Source organism: Dasypus novemcinctus, chromosome 27, assembly GCF_030445035.2.
Source record: "Dasypus novemcinctus isolate mDasNov1 chromosome 27, mDasNov1.1.hap2, whole genome shotgun sequence".
NCBI classification, from domain to species: Eukaryota; Metazoa; Chordata; class Mammalia; order Cingulata; family Dasypodidae; genus Dasypus; species Dasypus novemcinctus.
Genome location: NC_080699.1, coordinates 20,242,818 through 20,262,238, shown reverse-complemented (window position 1 = coordinate 20,262,238; position 19,421 = coordinate 20,242,818). Strand labels below are relative to the sequence as shown.

The following is a 19,421-nucleotide window of genomic DNA, read 5'->3' as shown; positions in this document are numbered from 1 at the left end:
CCCTCTACTCCCAGAATCCCCTGTTCTCTCCCATCTCATCCTCTCCAATCCCACCTCCAACTGTCTCTGTGTGTCTCTGTTATTACTTCTTAGGTTAAAATACCCTCATGTTTTAACAAACGACAAGAAACAAAGCATTTCAGAAGGTTCCAAATGCTGGCATAAGTGTGACAACCATTGCAGGGTTTGGTATGGAAATATCTGTTGCCTATTCCCTGGGCTGTGAGCTATTTGAGCCCTGCAGACTGGAGCTTCTGCTCTCCTAGGAGCTCCCCCAGGAAGAGGGGGACACAGCCCCCCTCGACATCCAGGCCAGGCTGCCGGGAAGAGGCAGGGCTCAGTGTGCATGGAGCCTCCCTGTGCAAGCCGTTCCCTTGCTAGGCTCCCATCACAGGTGGTTTAACACAAAGAATGTGCACTTTGATGTCAACACATCTGAGATTTCAACTCAGCTGCCCACTAGCTATGGCATGAGCGCTAGCACTTGAACCTCTCTGAGCCTTGCCGTCCTCTCCTCTGTTCCAAATGTGATGATACAGCCCTTCTAGCCTACTTCGAAGTTGCACAACTCCAGGGGGCGCCACTCACTCAGAATGGGGCCACAGGTTGTGGGATGCTTTAAGTGAGCTGATGCACATTAAGGGGCCCAGCTGGGACATGGGTGCTGGGCAGGGCTGGGTCCCTTGCCAGGATCTTAAGGGTCCAGCAAGGGCAACCCTGCAACAAGGAGCTACAGCGCTGCTGCTGCACTGCTGGCAATAGTAACGGTGGTAAGACTATTACTAACATTTCTTGAGCATTTCTTACAAGGCAAGCTTGACACGCAATAAACCATTTCATTCTCACAACAGCTCTAAGATTAGTCCCATTTTACAGATGTGAAACAAAGGTTCGAAAAACTTACTGAACTTGCTTAAAGCTAGTAAGCATCAGAACAGAGATGGAAGCCTTATCCAGAGAACAAGAAAGAAAACTGAATCAGGGTAACAGTGTGGGAAGCCCGCCTATCCAGAAGGGTCTCTGACTATATGGAAGGTTAAAGAGTGAGAAGGTGACCATGGGAGGAGGGGGAAGCGTTCTTCCCAAGGCAGGGCTCAAGGGCTTTGCTCTTCTCCACATTCTGACTCAAAACCTGCAGCCGGGGGTCTTTCCCGTGCTAAGCCCACCCACCTCTGGCTGAATCCTCTGCCCTGAGCACTTCCCCCATCAAGAGCAGCCCTGAGCCCCTGGCCTAGACCCGGCTCTGCTGTGGCCACAGTGTATTCCAGCACCCCACTTTTCTTGGCCTCAGGTTCTCCACCTATAAAATAGCCCATTCTCGGCAGGTCCTTGCAAAGAATGAATTCAAAGGCCTGAGAACACGTAGGGCTTTAGAGAGGAAAAGACACAGCCAGTCCTCAAAGCTGACTTAAAACCCCAACTAAGCATGTGCCTCCCTCACTGACTCCCTTCTCAGGCATTCTCCTTTTGACTTCTAAGCAAGCGAGATATCCTACCATTTATTTAAAAAAAAAACAACTGCATTCACCTAAAATAGGATGAGTGACAGTAAACTACAAAGACTGATATAGATAAGGTTTTCTTGGTTGACCTTCAGTGAACCAAAAAAATCCCTTTCTGGCACCTTCCGTAAGCGCCCCAGCTAATCAAGGCTTTGCAGAGCAGATGCTTGCCCCTTGGCTCCGAGGGCTGATCCCACCCCAACCCTGTGCCCACGTGGAACCCCTAGAAGACCAGGCAAATTCAACTAGTTTGGAACTAAATGTCTACATTTTAGACCCAGGCGTCCACCCTAGATTTAGTGTTTCAGTTACTTTAAATTCATTAACGTGCACACAGACCTTAAGATCCCCTGGGACTTTCTTTACATCAAGGGACAAGCTATGGATCCACTGCTTCGGCTGTGCCTCTTGGTGACAGCTGGGAAGGAGGCCCTGTCACCTGACTCGCCAGTCACAACAGCCCCCCGTCCCCGTCGCAGACCTGGGCCCACGGTACTGCCACCCTCCCTCTTCCTGGGGCCCCTGAGTGGCACCTCAAGGCTGCCAGTCTCTCCAAGCCTGCTGTGGCTTTCAGAAAACAGAGATTTCTATTTTTAGCCATTCTCAGCCTAATAATACTCCCCCACACCCATTCAGTTTAATCACTTTATTGAGGACAAGGAGCGGGCTCTGCAGCCGGGGTGCTTCTGATGTTAGGAAGTAGTAAAATGTTCAAACTGGTTAAAAATGACACTCATTCGCTTGCCTTTGGTGTTTCTGAACCCTTAATTGTGGCTCAGACTGCGGGCCTCAAGAACCTTGCAGGTTTCAGAGCCTTGCTTTCTTACCCCCTGCACCATAATTGAGGTGTTACATTACAACCGCGGCACTGACATTTTCAGGCTCAAGATTCAGAAGCCTTAAGACGCCACACTTTTCAAAACAAATACTGCCAGTCACACTTAGTGCCCATTCTTAGTAGGAACCATCTCCCCACAAAAAAAAACAACTGGCCTTTTCTGGCTCATCGCATGCGCAAGGTCCAGGCAGGTAACTATTTGCCAGGGTAGGCGTGTAACTTTGCTGAAGTGCATCTGACAACTATTATAAAATGACACTGAACTGCTGCTTAAAAACAGAAAGGTTTGTTTGGTGTGATTAGAAGACCTAAGAATTGGGTGTGCGTAGAAAATTGACTGTTGGCAGCTCTTCTGCATGCACCTTTTTTGCCGTGACTTCCGAAGTTTTAGGGTGAGCATGTGCTAGCGTGCAACTCATGCTACGTGAAGCGAGGGCTGGGAGAAATAGGCATCGGGGAAAAGGATCAGAAGCGACGTGGGCTTCGGAGTCAGGCAGACCTGGGTTCAAGGCCACCTCGATCTCCCACAAGATGGGCCATTTCCTCATCTGTAAAATGGGCATAACTACAGAACTAACCTCACAGTTGTCTTGTGAGGATTAAATGAGGTGATGGAGCAAGGCCAGGTACTGGGCCCCTGATAAGCCCTCATAAGTATGAACTGCCGTTTCAATTGTTTTTGGTCTTCTCCTTTCTACTGTGGGCTCCTTCTAGGACACAGCACTTATTTCGTCTTGTCTCTTTGGCCCTCAACAAGACAAACCATGTTTAAAACACAGAATGCTAGAATGGCTACCCGTGGGCAGCTGCACACAGTCTTGGACATTCTGGAAGCTCTCCAATGGACTTACGGGGGTCAGCCTGAGCCTTTTCCAAGCAGGAGCCGGCAGGGGTGACACCTCAGGTCCCTTCCAGCTGAGCAAGCCCTGAGTGTGCCCGGGCCTGGTCGTCACCTGTGGGACGCCCCTCCACACGCCCGGGTGGCCTCTCCTGCTCCCTGCTCTCTCCCCTTCTAGCCTTCAGAGGAGGGCGGGTGCCTGAAGCACCTTCACAAACTTCCTCCTCTTCAGAAGGCAGAGTTGAAATGCCTCATTAACGTTCCTAGCTAATTTTACAATTTAACCAAACACCACACTCCCGCCTCTCTTCAGCCAGCGTCTGACAGTGACAAACTTTCGTGACTGTGAGATGGGGGAAGATGATGGCTCGGACCAGAGGCTGATGGTAGTCCTGCAATGTAAAGTGGCTGACGGAGAAGAGAAAAAACTCAAAGGGCCAACGGCACCCAGAGCAGAATTCTAGGCTGTGCAGAGCTGAGCGGAAAGACGGAGCGCCCCAGTGACAATGACTCTTCCCGTCCCCCTGGGGGGCCAGGGGCTATATTGGGAAGCACAGTTACACGCTGTCCTCGCGGGGCTGTGATTCAACGCTGACGGGCGGCAGCCCAGAGGCAAGCCAGGGCCACCCAGAGGACACACTCAGCTTGGCACGACCCCAAGGTCCCTCCCAAAGGGCACTGGAAGGTCCTTCCCCAGCCCACTGAGCCCAAGGCCAGAATCAGGCTCCTGCCTCCTGACAGATTCTGTGTGAGGGTGCGGTGCAGTGGGAGGGTTGACTCCCAGGGGCTGTCCTACAGTCCTGTCTACAGGCCCACATCTTGCCCAACACCAAGACGGACGAATCCCAGTGGAGACAGGTAAGACTAGGCGCCCCTCCAAGTGCTCAAGTCAGCCGGGAAGAGTCTCCCTGCTGCCCAGTCCGCCGTCCTGTGGTTTCCAAAGCCTGCGCCTTCCCCTCTTCTTCCTGCATTCCAGAGTACCTGACTCCAGATCCCAAATCCCAATCGAGGCCAAACTGACCCTGCCGAGCCCCCCTGGAATGGGGCAGGGTTGTTCCCACACAGCCCCGAAGAAGGGTTCTGGAAATCTGGGCTGGCTCTGGGCCGCTCAGGCGGGAATCTGTGAGGCACGGGAGCCTCCTCCCAAGAGCTGCCCTCCAGTCTTGGTCTGCTCTGGGCTCATGTTCATAAAGGCAACTGAGGAAGACTCCAGCAAATCACAAGTTTCAGGGAGTTCTCTGCTTACCCGGAGTTACCTTGTTACTGAAAACCGCTGTGGCCTTGCATAATTACTCCAGCAAAATGCAGCCGCCAGTGAGCTCCCCGTGCTCAATTAGCTTGTAATTGTCAGCAAGAGAGCTGCCGAGGTTTAATCCAACTACCCCAGAAGACTTCTTATCCCAACGACTAATGGAAAGTTTAGAACTTGCTTTTTTTCTTTTCCCTTTTCTCTGGAAAGTGAAAGCAATCCAATTCAATGGGGTCTGGCTGTGGGGAAGGAGGAGGGAGCAGGTAAACGACTGGGGAGTTCCAGAGAGAGCCCACCTAAAGCAGCCCTTAACCCTGGGAAGCACCCACCCCTCTCTCCCACTGGGGAGATTCCTTAACCTTCACTTAAAACACACACAGGGGCCTCTGCATGTAGTCAAGGGAGATGGGCTGGCGTCCCAGCTGCCCTTCCTAAAACTGTCCTTCAAGACTCCCTGCTCCTACCCCAGGGCAGCCACGTTTTCTCTGTCCTTAACTTCCCCAAGAGGTAGCCCTCCAAGCAATGTTTTTCAGGTGCCCTGGGCATTCATGTCATATTTTGGGGTTCCTCAAGTCTTGAATGAGAAATTTGCAAACTTCTAAACTGTGCTCAATTCTAGACCTCACTTTGGCTTTTGCGTTCCTTTTGTGAATATCTCAAAATGGAAGGACCACCCTGCAGTACCTGCTTTTAATTTTCAATGCAGTGTTTCTCAATCTGGAGTCCAAGGAGGACCACAACGTTCTCAGCAATCTGAGGATTCTCAAGTTCCAGAACCTGGGCTCCACTCTTCCTTAAGACTGCCGTGGGCAGAGGAAGAGGAGGGAAGAGCTGCTTGCTTGCCTGGCTCTAGCTCCTGCTTCCTTCTGCAGGTCCATTTCCTGCCACAGAGCCCCACCTGGACATTGCAGCAGGAAAGAACCCATCAAAATGCCACGAAACTTCTAGGACCCTCTCCTCATCACCCTGGTCCTTGAGAGTCTCTCCCTCCTCTAACCTTCTGAGATAGCACTTGCTGTCTTTCCCCTTGTGGGCAAACCCTTTCCCCTGCCAGGTGCTTGCACCATAGCTCCAGTCTGACCACAAGTTCCTTGTAGGTAAAGAGACTGGCTTCAGCTCCTCTGTCTTCCCTGCTGGCCTTTGCACACCACTGGCCTTCAGGTGCTTACTGCCAAGTGATGGAGCAATTTATCAGGGATTTCCTCCCAAAGGAGGGTCATATGTAATGACCCAGAATAGTTATTGAAGCTTCTCTGCTACTCAACCTTCACCATCTGGTTTCCATTTGGCTGATGTTCGGGTCCCCGGATAGGCTCCAGCATCCCTAGTGTATGCCTGGGGAAGATGGGGTTGTTGGAGAACAGACACAACTAGCCCTCCTGCCAAGCGGTCCAGTTTCACTGGATGTAATTGGAAAGGTCAGGGAGATCTCAATGTTCCTGATCGATCACTCCCCAAGACACTGGAGGTCTAAGGAACAAGTAGCAACCCATGGGGCGAGGCTCCTCCACTTCTGGGTGGGTGGGCGCAGCACGGCTCAGCTGCCCCTTTCACTCCTGACTCAGCATCCCACGGTGCCTCCCCCAGAAGTGTAATGCGCTGCTGGATCACCAGGCAGGAGGGACACAGGCCGCTCGTGGTTCTCCTGCTCCCAGACCACCACATTCCCAGCCCCACAGGATGAAGTGAAAAGCAGGCACTGGAACGCTCGAGTTACAGCTGGCCAGGGCCTGGTACAGCAGTGTGGTGTGATAGAAAATAGAAAAGCCAGGGTGTGGGGGGCTGGAGACCTGGGCTTGAAGCCAGCTCTGCCCCTTGCTAGCAGTATGTATGATCTTAGGCAAGTTATTTCAATTCTGAAGACTTGGGGTCTTCACTGGAGAAACAGACACAGCATGTCTCCCTTCCCAGGTTATGTACACGAGTTCAGATAGGTAGAGCACCAAGTACCATGCCTGGAGCAGGGCAGGTGGTCACTAAATATAAGTGCCTTTCCCACCTTCCCTCATCCTGATCCTCCTTCCTGAGTCATTCATTCATTCACTAAATACTGGGCTAGGCTGCATGATGCACGGAGTAGTAGACCAAGAAGGGCCCTGCCTGCCTCCCTTTTCTTCTCATCCAGTCTGCTGACTTGTGTGTGTGGTCCTGGAAGCAAGCAGAGGAACCCTTCGAATCTATTCCCTGCTATGCACCCATCCACACACCTCCCCGTTCATTTATTTAAAAAACAAACCTACCAAGTTATAACCACCAAGCAGTGAACTATGCTGGTAGTACAGGGAACACAGAAATAAATCATGTGGTCAAGAAGCTCAGAGTCTAGTGGGCATGAGAGGACAAGCAACTAAATAGCTAGGACACAAAGAAGATGGCAGGCACCAGAACAGCCAAGAGCGGCGACCAGCTGGGGGCCGCCTCTCGCCCTGCCCAGACAGACGCATCCTATGGCTGAGTCTGCTGACTTTAAAAAGAGAAGAGAAAAAGGAACACTCGCTGGTCTGGCACTGTTCCCAGCACGGGAAACAGGCAGGATCTATTTAAAACGACTAGAGGCAGGTTAGAGCCTTTTCTGGCAATTCCCAAAACTCGCGCTTGCTGGAGCTGAGTTGGTAACCGGACAGAAACGATACTGTCAAAATCCGACAGCCTGAAAAAAATACATCATTTAGGTGCTGCGGGCTGATAAAAGCATCTTGCCATTCAAAGGAAGGGTCTACGCTCAGAGGAAGGAGGGGATTGGGCAAAAGGGAAACGCCCCACAAATATGGATCAGGGCTAGGAAAATAACAAGCGGCAGAGGAAATTTATGCATTGTAGTTGCTTTACTACCTAATTAATTCAGTAATTTCAAAAACAATTTTATTTATGTTCCATTTACCACATCAAAAGTGCAAAAAAAAAAATCCCACTGATGCTAAAATAATACCTCAAGGCATCTATTTTTAATCAGTTTTTTAAAAAGGGAGGGGACAAAAACAAAACAAAACCACCACCCAGCCCTGGTTTCTATACAATCTCTCTCGGGCAGACCACCAGCCTTCAGAGAGAGAGGGAGAACACAGCCAAGCCCTCTCTGAGAGCCTTCCTGGCTGCTGAAAACCGAGCTTGTCAAAAAAAACAAATCCATAATGGCCCGAGGCTCCTCTCCAATCTATTTTCTGCTCAGCTGGTTTTAAATGAAGTTATTATGAGTCATTAAAACACCCGCAAGCCAGTGGAAGTCAGCCAATTACAATTTTAAATTTAGCCTGTTCTCTGCCCCATTCTCTTGTTTTCTTCCTTTGCCCACAGAATGCTGCTGCTGTTATTTTTTCCCTCCCTTCCCTTACCCAAAGTGGAAGAGACAGTTATGAAAATGCATAGTACTGCACGGAAGGCAGAATCATTCATATGAAACTCCCATCGTTAAATTAAAAAATGCAAACTTCGGTCCCCTCCAAAGTCAAGCCCAGTCCTGCCTCAGCCTCTGGATTCCTCAGAAACTCCGGGCTGAGCTCTAGAGGTCATGGGCCTCTTTTTTCAGTGAAAGGGCTTTTCAGTGGAGTCCTGTTGAAAAACACTCACATCCATCACATCAAGTAAACGGGCTAATGGCTGAAGCCAAGAGGGGAAAATGCACCGCCAACATCCGAGAATTAATAACAAACAATGAAGTTGAAATTCAAAGGTAAAGCGGCTTTGCAATCAAGCATGAATGTCGGTGTAAGTCACTAGATATGATGAGCTCATTTAGTTTTTAAATCTGCAAGGTAATGGTCTGTGTGGGGCCATTACAGCAAAGGAACAATTTTGGGTGTTTCACGTAAATGCTGCTTCTCAATCTCTTTTATTCTCACGCACACGCACGCGCACACACAAGTCCACACATAGCACCCTCACATATGCCAGCACAAACACACACAGTGGTCTGATTAGGACGCTGCTCCTCATTTGGAGAACACAATGCAGCTTCTTTCCGTACCCCTCGACGAGGAAGTACCTTCCTACTAAAGGAAATCTGACTTCCTCTACCAAAAAAAAAAGACTAACAGAAGATTCTAGAAGCTCTGCAAAACAGATCCTCAGAGCCTTCCGCGCACTTTCCGTCACTTCTAGGCTCCCTCACCTTCGTGGTTGCTCTCCAGGACACTCATCGCACAGCACGAGCGGAGTGGTCCTCTGTCCCAGACAGGCTCACAAAGTCACTGTCTCAGGGACACAGGTGACTGAAGCCACAGGGAAGGCAGTGGAGCACCCAGGGCAGGTGTAAATGTCACGCACTTTCATTGGGTGTCACTAAAGGTCAACGTGGAGGCCAGGGCACGACTGTGTTGCTAGTGAATGCCTATCTACCTGGTGGCTCTGGGTGAGATGGGACTCCGGGTCTATCCATACCAACAAGTCTCACTGGAAAGAGAGTACAGAATAACAAGAATCTTCCAGGCTCACTGTGACCTGCAGTGGTTTACCAAAGGTGGGAAGGGCTTGTCCTGACCTCTGCAGTAGGCAAACCTAAGGCCTGAGAATGTGGCTGCCCCATACTCTGAAGGACCCTAGAGCTGGGTAGATGTCATCGTTCTATTTTCAACTTCGAGTCTCCTTACTCAGTTGCTCAACTGTGGGGACTCCAACTGTCAACTCCACAGTGATCTAGAGGCCAATTCTCCCTCAATCTGGTAAAGATGACGCTTCAAGGCCCAAATCGGCACCAGCCCCTTGGAGGGACTCTGACACTTTCTGTTCCTAATGTGATCTTTTTCTTAGAGAGGGTGCCCAAAATTGTACAAGCTTCAGGCCCCACCAAGCCTAGACCCCCTACTAGTACAAACACCTTAGTAACAGGATATTCACTTATGCACGATGCCAGGCCACAGGTACCTAAGAGTAGACAAAACTACAAGCTACTGGGTCTACTCTGCACTTAGATGTACATTACAGACCGATATGAGCACAGTTTCAAAAAGATGGAATTTTTAGTAGCAAAGTCTAATAAGGACCTTGGAGAGTCTAACCCTATCCATCTGTCCATTCTCAGCTCAACTTAAAAAACATCGAGAGGCTCAGGAAAAGCAGCAGCCAAGCCAGAGAGGCCCTCTTCTGGTCCCTGAGAGGCAAGGGACAAGAGAACATGATGTTCCAGGGAGAACACTTTCAAGGGACTCTCTCAAGAGTCCTCCCCCAGGCCCTCTGGGCCAGAGTGACATTTTGCTCTTCTCTTCCCAATCACCATCTCCCCCTGCCCATTCTCAAGCTAAGAAATTTTGAGGGGAGGGGGAAAGAAAGAGAGAGAGAGACCTACCAAGACAGATGGAGACAAAGACACATGAACATGTAAGAAGTGAGACAGAGAAGACATAGAAGCATCAAGCTAGAAGCCAACACAGACACAGGACAGGACAAAGATGAAGTGAGATGAAGAGAGACTGGAGAAAAATGGAGGGATAGAAGAAGAGGACAGCTGAAAAATAAATACCTGCTACCAGCAGAGACCTCAAAAGAGTGCTAAGAATAACAGCCTGCAATTGGTGTGATTCGTGGCTAAGCTAGAATCTGATCTCTCGGGTATAACCCTGGCATAGTGCAGCCTGGTTGGAGGGCCAGGAACAGGGGCTAAGGGGAGAAGAACGCAGGTGAAACCCCCATATGAAGCCCTGTGGCAGGGTACATGCTTGGGAAGCAAAGGGAAGGTGAAACAACCCTAGAAGAAAGAAAATGGCATTGACTTTGGGTCTACCCCAGGCAAATATCCCTTCCCTAAAACCCCATGATCCTGTCAGGCCCAGAGAGACACAAAAACAAGAACAAGCCAAGCAGCACAGAACATAGGGAGAATGGAAGGAGCAAGGCAGAAGAAGAGCGAGAATATGAGAATAAACAGACAAGATAAACAGACAAGATGTCCGAACACCCATCTCTCCAAGGTACCATTCATTTCATATAGCGACGTCACCATCTAGCTCTACAAAATCATGTGGTGGGATGAAGGGGGGATGTGGATGGGAGAAACGACCCTATTTGGGGATAGAAAAATATTGAGAGAGAGAGAGAGAGAAAGAAGGAAGAGGTTATTACATAATTCCTACTTTCTTTCCTCCACCCTAAAAGTAATGTTCTATCTGACAGGCTCCTCTCTGAGGGGGGAAAAATGACAAATCCAATCCAAAATTCAACAGCCTGTGTTCTGTTCAGAGAGCACACAGTGTACTGTACAGCCCATAAAACTCCAAACAGCCTCCAGACACTGCTGCAATCGTCCTCCATCAAAACACTTTGTCTTGCATACAAAAATAAGATACAGCACTGAACGGAATACAAAATCAGCCCATTACAGTACAGGGAAACTGCTACTTAGCAACGAGGGGGCTCTAAAGCCTCGATGCTCTACAGGAAGCAAAATCTGTCGAGCCTGTTGGGCAAATGATAAACATTAGCAGTATTAAAAAACACAAAAGCCATGTAAATGGATAGACATAATGTGGAAACGAATTTATAGAATAAATTGGGATGGGGGATTTGAGGGGGTGGGGTTGGGGGGGAGAGGCTGGGATCCAGAGGGGTGGAAGGCACAAGCTTCCCAAACCCCTGCCAAGGCACCATATGGAGATACAGACATGTGTATTTGGGGGAGAGGGATATGTGAACCCCCCTGTTCACACGGAGGTTGGAGGTGAAGGGGTGGGAGCGAAGTGGTGAAAACACTGTTTAATACAATGACCCGCAGTGAACTTTCTAACTTCCCCTGTTCAGCCGGCCTGATGTGAAATCTTCAAGGATGGGTCCCAGGCTCCCACGGCTCACGGCAGAGGTAGACAGATGTGGAAGATTCATCTGCTGTGGGGCCAGCATGATATCCAGTCCCATCACAGGACCTGACACTGGCTGTAAACAAAATCCCTAGCACCTCCCCAAAAAAAGTAAAAAAAAAAAAAATCAGATAACAAAACCCAAAACGCCCCATCTGGGCTGGAAAAATCAGTGTAGTTCATCAGGTAAAGGGGAAAAATACTCTGGCTGTGAATCAGCAGCAGGGGTTTCGGATCCCAGCCAAAACAGGAGCTAAAAAGCAAAACCATATTCTTCTGGTCTCAGTTGAGGCTCTAGAGGCAGAAAGCGCAAGGGAGCAGGGAAGAAGGGGGGAGCGGAACGGGGTGGGGGAAAGAAATGTATTTTTCATCAGCCAGTGTATAATTTATAAACAGCATTAAACAGTTTTTGTTTTCTTTTTCCTCTCTCCCGTGTCTGGGCTTGGACAGCAGTCAAGCCTGCATTAATTTCTGCTTTGGGTACAGTGTGTTCTTGGAGGCGCATCTGCAAGCGATCATAAACTCTCTGGAATGCTGGCAGAACATCCAGACCTGCCGGCAGGCCAGTGACGACACCACTCTGGGAAAGAGTTCGGGAAGCAGGCCAAATTCAGAGGAGGGAGGCAGCGAGGGAGGGAGAGCTGGGGAAAGCTGCTTCTCTTCCCTCTCGCCTCCTTTGCAGCCCCATCGTCCAGGTGGGCACCCACATCTCATTTTGCTCCATCGTGTCCACCTCGCAAGGCAATTTGAGGGATTTAAGGGACCCCGGGATAGTTTCTCCTCTTCTGGGTATCTCCTGGTTTTACTCGGATGGCAGAACCGAGCAGGAGGAAGGGGGAATTGACATTCGTGAGAGGAGCGAGCAGAGAGAGTAAATGAATGGGCCGTGGGTTCCCGTGTGCCTAGTTTCTTAGCAGACAACTAAAAGAGAGGTGAAGAGAGATAAGGAAGACACAGAAAAGGTCAGAAGAAGCTGCAGGTCCTCGGAAACCCTCTTTAGGTCCCAAGAAGCCTCTCTAGTCATGGGTATGGAGACCAGTGCCTCTTCTCTCCTCACAGGTACAAGGAATGTGTCAACTACCTGACTTCCCCCACCTTCTCCATCTGGGAAGAACTCTGAAACCCAAAGCTAAATGCTGGGGGAAAAAAAAGGTGGGGGGGGGAGCAGGGGAGGAACAAGTACAACCCACAGATGTTTAATGTACTGTCATTTTTTTTCCTACTGCCCCATCATGGCAGGGGAAAGCACAGAGAGCCAATCCAGTTTCTGGCACTTTATCACTGCCAGAGAGATGACCCAGGCCCCACTCCACGGCCTCCCCGTGCCACTGCTGGAATCAGAAGATCTATCAGCCAAAGATGACATTCTTTCCCCACGGTTCTATGGCAAGAGTCTGGTATCAGGGAAGATAATAGTCAAGCACATGCTGCTTAGACAAAGACAAGGAAGTAGCAAGTGAAAGGGATCTGCCACCTGGCAGGACGGACTCCCAGAGAAAGACCACGGGTCCTAAGCAATGTGGGAGGCACAGGTCTCTACATGCCAGCTTGGCCCCCATCTTGACTGCCAAGGCTCTGATAAAACCTATATTCCAGCCTAATCTACATCAAAAAGTCCAACGATCCTTTCTGGTCCAGAGAGAAAAACGTATCACTCCCTTACTCAACTACCAATGGCTCTCCAGTGCTCTGGGGTAAATGCAACCTTTTTTGCCATTCGAGGCCCTCCACAGTCTTGTCCCACCCCTCCCTTCTCTCTCTGCACCCCCACGTCCCTCACAAAGCCTGTGCTCTAGCCACACCAGGCATCTGCAGAGCTGGCTGGGGCTTTCCACCGCCAATTCTTTGCAGCATGGCACTCTGACCATTCACTGAATTTCTACTCATCTCTGAGGCCACGCACCTCCCCAGCAAACTGGATTTCTCCTAGAACTCTTTCTTGGCACTTCTGTATGGCACTTGCCACACGCTGCCTTCCTTTATCAGTGTTTTATAGTCAATCGTATCCTCCCTACTAGACTTAATCTCTTTGAGGGCAGGCTAGCTGGGGCATTCTTCTTTGATAAGAACACAGAGACTGACACATCAGTGCTTCATGTGCACTGATTGCAAAAATGAGTGACACTCTCCAAACAGAGGAAGGCTACATAAATATGCAAACCCCTACTAGCATGCAGCCGTGTAAAAAAACAGGGCAGAGGGGGCAAGCTGTTTTGGGTGTGTTGACCTATAAGCCACCAGGGCATTAAGTTGAGCTGCGGGAGATACTATCCAATGGCAAGTCTTACACCAGCCAATCTCAGGACCAATGTGAGCCACTGCCCCAGATGCTGGCCCCTGCGTGGACATCCAGAGCTGGGAAGCAGCTCTTCCGTTAGCACGGGAGGTGGGACAGACAGTGTGTTAGGTGATGCTTCGGGGCTGGGTCCCCCCATGGGAGAAGGCAGCCAGGGCAAGGAAGAGAGGCTTCAGATTCGTCCTGGGAGACAGGGCCGCAGCTCCTTCTGCTCCCAGCACAATCATGCCCAAGGGCCCCGCTCTAGCAGCTTTGCAAAGCACTCAGGCTTGTCTCTCTTCCCACCCCAAGCCTCTATCCCAACACTCCAACTCTTCTGACCCAAGCACCACCTCTGAATGCAGGGGATGGCCAGATCGATGCCATTACTTAATGAGTCAGGATATTGTTTGCTCATGTAAACTTACTGTTGTCATCAGGTATATCTCATAAACACTGGATTAGTTAACACATTCAAATTGAAATAAAAACTTCAATTAAACTGAGCACTCCCTACGACCATTGGGGGTCTTAAAAAAAGAAAGAAAAAATTGGGGGAAAAAAAGGGAGAGAGCAAACGAGAAAGCACTGGCTCTAAGAAGGGCCTCCTACAGGGCAAACTTCTAATTAAACAAATTGTCAATTTCAACACAATGAAAACTGATTTAGGAGCACAAATTTAGTATTCCAGTCACTGGAAATAAGACCTCACAGTGTCGATCTCATACAGACTGATTTCATCTGATCGGGAAACGAAGAGGGGAGGAGGCCGGGAAGGAGAGAAAGGAGGCAAAGCTGAGAAGGAAAACAAGTTAGAACGTTTTATTCCTTTCACAAATAACATCTCAGTGGAATTCAGTGTGGTCTGTTCTCAAGCAAGGGAGAAACGCGCGTCTTGCCTCCTCCTTCACCCCACCCCTACCAGATGAGAAAAAAAAAATTAATGGTGTATGATGACAAAGTTGGCTCAGCACTCACTGTACATACTGTACCCGCAAGCCTGGCACCCAGCCAGGCCTGGCCCAGGGCCAGGACTACAATAACAAACACAGGCGGTGCTCGCCAAGAGGGGGTGGCGCAGCCGGCGCGGAGCGAGGAGGACGCCAGTGCCGCTGGGCTCCGCGGAGCGGGAGAGAGCAGAAGGAATGTGCCCTGTGCAAGGGCAGCAGTCACTGACGGGCACAGGGGAGCGCTTGTCATCGCGACCCAGGCCCCAGGCTCGCTTCCCCATGGCCTACGTCTTTGGAAAAAAAAAATGGCTCTTGGAGCAGCTATTGTCCTTTCCGGCTCTCCAGCTGACTTCTGTAAAATGGGCCGGCGCGACAGACAGGCCGTGAGGGTCCACTCTCTCGAGGTCGGCTCTCTGCCTTCGTTCCATCAAATCAGAGTAGCAAGGAAAGCTCAAGAGTCTCCTCTGAAAAATCCCATAGTTCTACCAGACACCAGGAGAAGGAATGGACAGAAGTAACACGTGACTTCTGCTAGAAGAACTGGAGCAACGGCTGGCATCACCCGCCCAGCCCTCCAACCCCAACTCCTGCACGAGGTCAGGTATCTCCAGGTGCCCCTTGAGCCTTCACTGTTTAGCAAGGGGCCAAACCATTCACCAAGTGTTCTCGCGTCCCTAAGCCTTTGGGCTGTTTTACTTTCAAAACATCACAGCACAGGGGTGAGAGAGATGGGGTAGGAAGAAAAAATAGAAAATTGAAATATCATACTCTTAAGTAGGCTATGAGCTACCTGCAAGGGTGAATCAAAACACTATCATGACTCAGCCAACCTTCCCCGTCTCCAAATCCTCCTTTACAAGGGCTCTGGCGAGTGATTTTAGAGGGACAAATCATTTGGCACAACCAGCCTTCGGGAGCCCCAGGCTGCACTCATTCATTCAACAAATACTTGCTGGCCCCAGGAATGCGCCAGGCAATGTGTTCGCATAATGGGGAGAGACCCTGGCCCCAAGGAGCTCAATCTACTAGGAAATTTACGAGGGAGAGGGGACATTGCCCTGACTGACAGCCTGCTATATGTCAGACAGTGAGAAACGTCTGCTGGGAGCCTCACAACTTCTCTGAAGTAGATGAAAGTATTCTAATTTTACAGAAGAGGAAAGTGAGGTTCAGAGAGGTTACATTTCTTGCCCCAGGTCACAATGTCAGGAGGTGGGTGCCCAACCTTCCATTTTATCACCCTGCCTCCCAAGTAGGGGAGATGAGTCAATTCCATAAATAATCCTAACACTGGAAGAAATACTGTGCCCAAAGACGACTTTGGAGAAAGAAATATGGACAGAAGGAGGCATGGGGTGGGGAATAATTGAGGATGACATTGTGGAAGAGACCTTGGAAGATCTGGATATGGGAAGACTGGAAGGGTTGTTCCAGGCAGAGGGAATAGAAAGAGCAAGTCCTCTGGGCTCTGAAAGCAAGGAGCACCTAAAGCAGATCAATAAGAAGATCCATCTGGCTGGAGCTTTGGATTCTAGGAAGGAATAATGAGAGATGATTCCTGCTCTGGCCAAATCCCCGGATCTGGAGGAAAGAACGGTGGGAAGTCAGAAAGAGGGATTTGGTCCCTTCAGGAAGGGCCACGAAGGCCAGAAAGAGAGATCACAGCCAGCGCAGTGCAGACCCACGTGGACTCTGCAGCAAGGCCTGGCGAGCTGAAGCTAAAGAGCTACATCTGTATGCCTGTGCACGTGGTGGGCTGGAGCATGAACGGACTGGAAACAGCCAGCCAGGCAGGAAGCTTCTGGAGCAAGGCGCTGGGAGCATGCCCCAGGGTGGCAGCTTCAGAAGTGGGGGACAGGGAGGAAGGTGGAAGCACAACAGTCAACATCCATTAAACACTAACTGCATGCAGGGACTGTGCAATGGACGCCTTTAGCATCTATTCTCATCTAATCCCCCACCCCCCACCCCCCCAAAATTACAGGAGTTGTTGATGCCCGCACTTTATAGAGATGCAGAAACTGGGGTTTAGTAGATAAACCTGTTCAAGCTGGCCCAGATCACAAACATGATTTGAAACTTCATCTGTCTAGACCCAGAGTCCATGCTCCTTTCACAGATGCTAAACTGTCCCTGAGGGTCAGGTGCTTGAGGAAACCTGGGGGAAAGAGCCAGCAGAGGCTGGCAACAAGACCAAGGAAGAAGGCGAATACCCACCTTTCCCAAAACGGTTGACTCCAAGGCTAAAAGGCAAGGGAAATGGAGGGGAGAGGACATGGCAGGGCAGTGCTGAGGCCTCTGCAACTGAAGTCAGCCCTGTGTCCCCGCAAGGGTCCCTGGGCACGCTGGCCGCCAGGTGCCTCTCCACGCCTCGCCTCATGAGGCAGAGGCGCCTTGCCCGCCTCCTCCAGCCAAAACACAAGCACAAATACCGGCAGCCGCACAGCCAACCCCACTAGAATTGGATAAAATTAACTTGCAAGAGACAGCACGCTATAACTAGCTTTGTGTTCCAACCTTTCTATATCTATTTAATTAAAGGCTCCTGTATAATGTGAACCCAATAGTCAGATTCATTAGACAGTGAGAACCTAATTCCACAACTGTTTTGCTAATGAAACTGCAGTCTACTTTGGAAGGTAGATCACACGGGGCACTGAGTGCCAACAATGCCCCCCAGGAAACCCAGGCAAGCACAAGGACGGGCGCATGCTGATGGCCACACAGTCAGGATGACCCCTGTGTTCCACAAGCCTGGAGGGAGCAGCAGCGTTGGCCAATGGCTCCACGGGACAAGGTGGACCAAGGCCCCGGAAGGCGCTGGGGACGTCCACGGCACAGCAGGTCTAGTGGGGGGTGGGAGGAGAGCGGGAGGCGAGTGGCCAGGGCACCCTTGCCTACCTGAATGAGCCAGTAAGTGCATCCTCAGCCGCAAACTATCCAGGAACCGCTTCCCGCAGAGCTCACACCCGTACGTCTTCATCCCACTGTGCAGCTTCCTGGAGGAGAAAGGAAAAGACAGGTTGCTGCTGCTCTGGTTGGACAGAAGGCAGGCCCACCCCAACCTGGGGACTTAGCGGCCATCCCTCAGGTAGGTGAAAGGGAGGACGGGAGGCAGAGGGCGTGGGTGCTGGAGACGGGCATGGCCCTGAGGGAGGCACCATCCCTGGGTCCCGGACAGCCTAAGTTGCCACCTGCGGCTGTGGACCACTGCCAAAGGAGCACCCCTGCCTGGGCTCACAGAAGGACTGGAAGAATGGGCACTTCCTACTCTTTCACCGGCTGGCGCATATGAGACCAAGGAAACAACTCAGATTCAATTTCAGAGTGAGGAGGAAGCTCACCGTCCAAGTACAGAGGCCTTACCCAGGTCCCGCCCTGCCCAGTGGCTAAGGCTGCGCCCTGGCCGGGCTCCCCACTTGAGCGTCAAGGCTCAAGAGGACTGCACCTCTATCTTTTCCCTCTCATATCCCCAGCTCCTGCTGCAGTGACTGGCACAGATCAGGCTCTGAATAAACGTATCCACCCACGTAGTTAGGGACCCAGGGCATCTCGATGTGCCTAGAATGGAAGTGATTCCCGAACATGCCTTCTCCCCTATATGTCTACATGCCCTAACAGAAAGAAGGGTTTAAAGAAAAGAGGACAGCCTCATTCTACAAATGGTCATCCTGGTGAGTGATTTTCCAAAATACTTTCACATCCATTCGCTCATTTTGCCATCACCGCCATTCTGAGCAGCGGGCTGGGTGCGGAGCACCGTCCCTGGGCAGATGGGTCACAGGTCCGGCCGGCAGCGGTGCTCAGCTCCTAAGCCCCAATCCGGGCTTTTCCCACCAGACGCCCCTGCTCAGTCAGAGCTGGCCACAGAGCCAGGAAGATGCAGGGAGCCAGGCAGGCTGGTGGGAGCGGGGCCCTGGGAAGCGGGCACATGCCCGGCATCGCCCGGGCACTGAGCTGCCGGCTGGAGAGTGGGCCATCTGGCCCGGCACACTGACTTCCCTCCCACCCACACTCCTGTTCTCAGGCCCTTATGTGCCGCTGCGGAGCCAGCCTCCACCTCCACCCTGTCTCCCCCCGGGGAACTGGGCAGGCAGGGGCAGCCAGAGGCAGGTTGTGGGTGGTGGGGCAGGATGGAGAGAATCTAAGGCCCTCTTAAAGCAAACAGCCTCTGGTCATCAGAATGCTGAGGTGTGAGGGCCATAGCCAAAGGTGGGCAAGCTGATGCTGGTATCATAAAACTGCGGGTGGGAACTGGGGGTGGTAGTATACACTCGAGCCGGCACGGTGCAGAACTGGGCCTCCGTGCCCGGATCGTGAAACTGAGCCACCCACTGCCACCATCTTGCAAATCCCATAATTAGAACCCAGCAGTGCACAGGGCCACGCGGTGCTCCCAGGTGAGCCTCCTTAGCGACGGACCACCGTGGCTGCACCACGGGCTGTTGGTGCCCTGCTGACAGTGGCGGCGCTGGCTCTCTTCACAGAACTCTTTCTCAATCCCACTGTTTGCTTTGCTCACTTTCCCTCTACTCCTTTGCCAAAGGCAAATGGTTTCTCAATCACAAACACACATACACACACCCTCGCCTGGGACACTGTTATCTTACTCCTGGCCATAGCTGAGCCATCCAAGTTGAGAAATAGTAACAGTACAGAACATTTTAATTGAACATTCTGAAGTCTAAATATATTTCACAATTCTGGGCACCAGGACACGTACTAATAGCTTTGGTTTTCCCATTTTTTTTTTGTAGTAAAACATATGTAATTTAAAATGGACCATTTGGACCATTTTTACATGTAAGATTCAGTACCATTTAATACATTCACAAGGAAATGTAACTACCATTACTATTTCAAGGACTTTTTCATCATCCCAAATAGAAACTCTGTATCTGGTAAAGCACATCACTCTCCAGTCCTCCTTCCCCTGGCCCTGGTAACCTCTAATCCACTTTTGGTCTGTGTGAATTTGTTTATT

General features: G+C 50.7%; 1 protein-coding gene across 3 annotated transcripts in view; it reads right to left on the bottom strand.

The window, feature by feature from the left end:
- Positions 1–19,421, bottom strand: part of ZBTB16 (zinc finger and BTB domain containing 16) — a 181,817-nt gene that overhangs the window by 67,565 nt on the left and 94,831 nt on the right. For all 3 annotated transcript variants that reach the window (XM_004465955.5, XM_004465956.4, XM_058289031.2), the window contains exon 3: positions 17,339–17,436. In XM_004465955.5, the coding sequence (XP_004466012.1) occupies positions 17,339–17,436 (98 nt within the window). The remainder of the gene's footprint in view (positions 1–17,338; positions 17,437–19,421) is intronic.